At 43.8% G+C, this 6,119-nt stretch overlaps 1 protein-coding gene across 1 annotated transcript; it reads right to left on the minus strand.

Annotated features, from left to right (window-relative positions):
- Positions 1-1,486: 1,486 nt before the first annotated feature.
- LOC116205419 lies at positions 1,487-2,667 on the minus strand. The gene is made up of 3 exons (XM_031538031.1): positions 2,328-2,667; positions 1,919-2,012; positions 1,487-1,814 (listed from the first exon to the last, which is right to left on the minus strand). The coding sequence occupies exons 1-3, from the start codon at positions 2,665-2,667 to the stop codon at positions 1,487-1,489; spliced, it is 762 nt and encodes a 253-aa protein (XP_031393891.1).
- Positions 2,668-6,119: the final 3,452 nt, after the last annotated feature.

Consider the following 6,119-nt stretch of genomic DNA (forward strand, 5'->3'; position numbering starts at 1 on the left):
TCGGCTAGACTTAGATGGTAAGGGGGGAGGAAGATGTTGTGAGTCCCACATGGCTTGGAGGTCAGTCGGGAAAGCTTGGGTCTCGATTAGTGACGCGTTCGAGGCCCGTGGCTCAAATGAACGTCAAATTGGTGATGTGCGAGCGAAAACAATTCAAATGAGCCAAAGATTGCCATGTTTTGCATGAGGAGATGCTCCGGTGGTTTTGGGGATCGGAAGTCGGTTTTGCTCGTTTCAGGCGATCAGAGCAAACTTAGCCGTTTTTGATAGCATATCTCGCATCTGAGTTCCGCATTGGTCGTTTTGACATGCATTGTCGTTCAGACCAAACAGTTGACCAATAAGACGGTATCACAAATATGGGACCGGAGATGTCTTAGGAGTTTGCAATCGGATTTCTCAGATTGTTTCCTGAGTTGCTTGGGCGAGTCGGAGATCGCTGCGGTCTCCGTTTGTCGTAAACCGATCTCGAAGGACGGCCGAGGGGCATTTGAGACCTTTGAAGCACTATTATGGAGGCTTAGATGATTTATGTAGTTCAGTCTGAAAATTCCACATTGAGCCTTGCGATTGCTAGCACCGTGTTAGCCAGCCGCCTGGCGTCAAATTGTCGCCAAAAGGACTTTCGGTTATGGATTTGTGTTGAAAACGGCGTTTTCTGCAACTTGGAGGTCACTTGTGAAACTGAAAGCAATCGTGCTATCTGATTTGGCAAATTGTGTCTAACCACTGCAGTTTTCGGGGCAATGCAGGGCTAACTTCAGTTGCCAACGTTTTGCCAGGCCAGTCTCCGGTTAGAGGTTTCCACCGAAAGGTAGGCTTGTTCTGGAACCCAGGAGTCATTTTGGAAATTTGAATGATTTCCGAGAAACAATCTAAAGCAATGCTTATAATCTGTAGAACCACGGGGTTTAACTGAGCTTGACATCGGGCATTAACTTTTGACTGACGAATCGACACTTTGGGACTTCATGTGAAAAGTTGTCTGTATTTGGCAGAAATTGCTCTATATGGAGCAGAAGATCTGCGAAAAATAAGGAGACACTTTTAATATGTTTGGCATCGCGAGAGATTTTTGAAGCCCCATATTAACTATTTTCCGACGAATCGTTGAACTGGCGAAAAATAGTATTGTTAGCGTTGTATTCTGCTGATGCCCGTTTGTGGACTGTTTGGGCTCTCTGTTTGCTCCATAGGATTGTTGGATGACTGGAAGTTCTTCTGTTGTGCGTTTGGGTCATATGCTTGACTTTGTTGACTTGAGGACGAATAATGACCCGCTCGTCTATCGAGTTTCCTTTTGTATCAATGCTCAAGTCGTGGGCTCAATTGCTGCTGATGCGCATTGCTTGAGCTGTTAAGCCAAAACAGGGTGCTGACAGTAACATATGGTTAAAAAAAGGGGAATCCATAGGATACCATTTCAAAAGCACTATAATTACGCTCACATCCCGAATTGCTACAAGTCAAACTCAATATCCTTATACTAAATCTTTTGCAACTCTAGGGTATCGGCACCATATGACTCCCACCAATCTATTGGTGTCTTCTTAAACCTCATAGATTTTGTAGATGAGAATCCAAAGAGCCCTCTCTCATGTTTGAATTCCTCTAGCTGCAAATCAATCTTATCCCTCTCTTCATCGTCTAGCATCCTATCCATAACTTTATATAATCCACGCATGACTTCCCTATTAGCTCTAAATTCAAAAGAGAAATGCAACTGCGGATTCAGGTAATAAGCAGCAGCATGCAAAGGCCTATGAAGTTGAATCTCCCATCTCTCATCAATAACCTTCCAAATATGAGCATAGCTAAAAGCACGAAACAAGTCATTATTAGATACTTTCAAATTTCTAATATAATTATGAATATGTAATTAAAGACTAAGCATATAGCAATTTATAAATAATTTTACCTCTTTCGATCATCCTTGAAGTTTGCTTTGATTTTCTGCTTAGCTTTCTCCATCTCATTATAAATAAAGCCCATTGCGGGCTTGTCATCCGAATCTACCATGCGGAGCACCTTAATGAGAGGTTATGCAACCTTCAAACATGTATTAACATCATTCCAAAATCTGTTATCCATAACAGTACGTTCCGTATACTTTACACCTTCTAACTTTGGAAATCGACTCCCTTTCCATTGCCTAGATGCAAACATAGTCCTTAGAGCGTTTCTATTGTCGAAGAGGCATCCCAAAGTCAGATAAGCAGTAGTAAAGCGAGTCACAGCAGGTCTAATCAAATCTTTGCCCTTGATGAAATGTTTTAACATTGTGATGAGGAGTGTTCTCGAGTAAATGAAGGTCGTAATCTTCCTACCCTTCATTATCGTCAGCTCATGTACTTTAATCTTCTTCTCCAAATCCTCTAGCATAAGATCTATGCAATGAGCTGCAGGAGGAGTCCAAAATAACTTGTTATGTTTCTCCATTAACATTTCACCTGCTGCCTTGTAATTGGCAGCATTATCCGTGACAATTTGAACTATATTCTCTTCCCCAACTTGCTTCACTATATCATCTATCATCTCAAATACTTTAATTGCAGTCTTGGAGATGTCTAATGTGTCAATAAAAGTCAAAAGAATTGTTCCCTTTGGGCTATTCACTAGGAAATTGCATATGGACCTCATCTTCTTATCAGTCCAATCATTTGACATTACAGAACACCCCGACTTCTCCACATAGCTTTATGCTCCTCAAGCAATGACATAGTATTATCAACCTATTTTCTCAAATATTTATCTCTAATTCCATGATAAGACGGCGGTTTCAATCCAATACCATACTTCCCAATCAAATGACACATCTTCTCAAACTCAAGATTCTTCACACAATTAAATGGAGTTGCACTTGTATAGAAAAAAGGGCAATCTGCATGAAAACATCCTCTCTAAAATCTTTATTCATCATCTGATTAATTGTTGATTGTTTTTGCTTGCTTTGAATGTTCAAATTCTCTTCTTAAAGAAACTAAAAATTTCAGTTGTTTCCTTTCTCTTTCTCTTTGTACCAACCCCTGCATCTCCATCATCATTATCAATGTCTACAACATCATCATCTTCCAACCCACAATTACTAGCTTGTTTTTTCTTCATTGAAAGATTCTCTAAATGCATACAAATAGTGAGCATATTATTTTTAACATCATCAACAACTGCAGGACAATGTGCCACGTTAATCATGGTACATCCCAAGTGATGCTTCAATCTATAAGGACCTCCAGAAATTACCTTGTCACAGTATTTACATTTAATCTTTAGCCTCTCTCCTGGAACTTCATAATCGTGTGCCCATGCCAGATCATCTCAACTCCAGCTGCATTTTTTTTCTAGATTTGTCCACTGCCTCGGTATTACTAGCCGATGCACTGCCAGATCCACTTGCAGAAGCTATCTCTGTTCGACCCAAACTTAACAATCACTCACTCAACCAATCTAACAGAAACTCAAGAAAAAATCTTCCAGCAAAATAGGAAATTGCAGCACAATTTTTAGATCAAAACATAATCATCAAACTCGGATCATAATAGACTCATCAAAACCTAAGATTCAGATACTATCAGCACAACAATTTGCATCAAACTGATTCAAAGCAACGTCAGATTGATTCGAAGGCAACTGGCCTATCTCAGGCTCCTACTAATCAGCGACAGCGTGACACAATGTCGAAGAAGGCAAGAAGCAATTCCCATTTTCCAACTAAAAACAACGCAATCAACTTGATGTTCGGGCAGAGTAACTGAGCAACTGAGCAAGATGGAGGCAGAGCAACGCAATCAATTCAGTAATACTAGTCACGCTACCTGGATTGGACGCTGGAGTCTGGACGGTCGAAGCTCGGGCAGAGGTAGAGCAAGCAATTGAGCAAGACTCCACCACCTGGTCTGGTCGAAGCATGGGCATAGGCAGAACAAGAAGAGATCGCAGAACTTCGGAAGCTTCAAGCTTGGACATCGGGCCGTTGGAGACTCAGAACAAGAAGAAATGGGCACTGGCTGAACAAGAACTTCAAGAAGAAATCGCTGAAGCTCGGACTGTCGAAGACTCAAAGGATTAGCCGATTAGGGCACAGTCGAGGAGAAGGGGGGAATGCCGGAGCAGAAGAAAGGGAAAAGATAAGGAAAAACAAAAAGGTTTCAGGCTCAAGACCAATGGGCTGGGCTTTGGCCCGACTCTGGCCTAGCCTTCGCCCCGAGGGCTCGAATTAGGACTGGGCTTCGCCTGAGTTTGGACTGAATCCGGAATCGCAGAACCGGCCCAATTCCGCAATTCCGCGATTCATGGCCCGATTCACCTGCGATTTTATATTTTTCAACTCAACCCATTGAATCGGAATCGTAGAAACCCCCTCGAATCGTAGAATCGTACGATTCTAAGATTCGAATCACGATTCTGATAACCATGGGTTGACCTATGGGAAAAATCCCCACGTCCAGCGCACGACCCATAGGGTGCTGCGCTCGGGGGACATTCGTTTTCGGGAGTCTAATCATCACCACACTAGAGTGGTTAGACCATGGCTGAGGCCCATAGGACATGGGTCCTATAGCCGTCCTAGGGAATGCTCGAGGAGATGGGTCTCATAGGACAGGCAGGTCGAACAGGTCCGACATAATTGATAGAGCGTCTTTGGAACTGTCCTAGTGCCCTTTTTGAATGGTCTCTTCTAGCTTGGAGCTTGTTTGAGAATGCATTGAAGTAGAAATAAAAATAAAAATAATAAAAGGGAGTTTAGGAAGGGGTATGCGAGTTGGTCCGATGGCTGATTGGCAATCACAATGGTGGGCGGGCTTAGCCTATTTTTTGATCGGAGGTGCAACCGTGGTAGAATCTCCCATGGCGGGTGGGCTAGGCCTTGCTTTGTTTGTCGGAGTTGTCGCTTGTGATCTTTTGCGAAGGGAGGGTTGGGCCTCGGTGTTGAAATTCCAAAGAGCTAGATGAGAGGTGTTTGTTGTGCCAGTTTTAGTCGTTCGGGATTCAGACTACCTTCTTATTAGGTATTTCCTGCAATGGAAAAAGAAAAAAACAATGAAGAAGCAAAAACTGTCCTCAAATTTTATTGCAAAGGCACAAGGAAAGGAACTGGCCTGGTAGGCATCGTTTGAGCACGCGAGGAAACGCTTGCGGGGTGCACTGAGGGTATGTGCACGAGCATGGAGGGATGTGCTCGCACGACGTGGAGGGATGTGCACAAGGCACACTGGAGATGTGTCTGGCCGCGCCGGGGATATGCTTAGTCTAGCGGAAGTTTGTGTTTGTCAGCTTTCACTTGGGAAGGTAGGTCTGCCCTCGAGTCACGACTCGCCTTGTTGTGGATGGAGGGTGAAGACCGCGGGTAGTCTACTCGCGAAGGTGGGCACGAGTCGCCTAGTCGTGCGAGGTGGGTGGTTGGGATGAGCGGTCTCTAGTCATGGTGCGCCTCACCGTGGAGAGGGGAAGACTGCGGGTGGTCTACCCGCAAAGGTGCATATACTAAAAAATAATACATAAGAAAATGCCCACAGCTTACAGAATAATTACATGTACATCTTTCTCAAAACAAAAAGTCTCAAGAGCCCATTGTCTGACTCAATGGATTGTCGATAAAGCCGGGTTAGAGGTTGGCATGGTGACATAGCACGATGCAGGTTTTGATACTTCAGGGACCGTACTATCAAGGGATGGAGACCATTGATCAAGGGGTAGTAACATCCCCAAAACTGAGCAAGGATCCTTGGGGGCCGAAGCGGTGGCCGAGCTACTTGATCCGTTCCCCCATTCGGAACCACTTTCTAATCCTAGCTCTTATTGGCGCCAGTGGAATTTCGAGCATTGTGCCTAAGTATAACTAGGATGATGTGCAATGCTGGTGCGAAAAGTAAATGTGCAGAAAATAGATGAACATAAAATAAATAAAAGCGACAAATAAATAAGCACAGCAAACTGAAAAATGGGATCAAGCTCGAACCCTCTAAAGTGTCCAGTGTGAAGTCGCCAAGCTGTATGCACCCTAATTTCGTCTAGTCGGGGCCCGTATGCATGCGCTCTAATCACACAGCTTGAGAGTGTCCACCTTCCCAGGAGACACGTGTCGGACACGCATGAGAATGATTCACTACTACCTTTTTACG

This window comes from Punica granatum, chromosome 1 (assembly GCF_007655135.1).
Source record: "Punica granatum isolate Tunisia-2019 chromosome 1, ASM765513v2, whole genome shotgun sequence".
Taxonomy (NCBI): domain Eukaryota; kingdom Viridiplantae; phylum Streptophyta; class Magnoliopsida; order Myrtales; family Lythraceae; genus Punica; species Punica granatum.

Bases quoted from the DNA above. Each gene is read 5' to 3' on its own strand.
- LOC116205419 (XM_031538031.1), bottom strand. From the start codon at position 2,667: ATGTCAAATGATTGGACTGATAAGAAGATGAGGTCCATATGCAATTTC. The intron at 2,013-2,327 runs GTAGGAAGATTA...TCCGCATGGTAG, and splicing joins TGAGCTGACGATAATGAAGG to ATTCGGATGACAAGCCCGCA. The intron at 1,815-1,918 runs GTAAAATTATTT...TCGTGCTTTTAG, and splicing joins TTCAAGGATGATCGAAAGAG to CTATGCTCATATTTGGAAGG.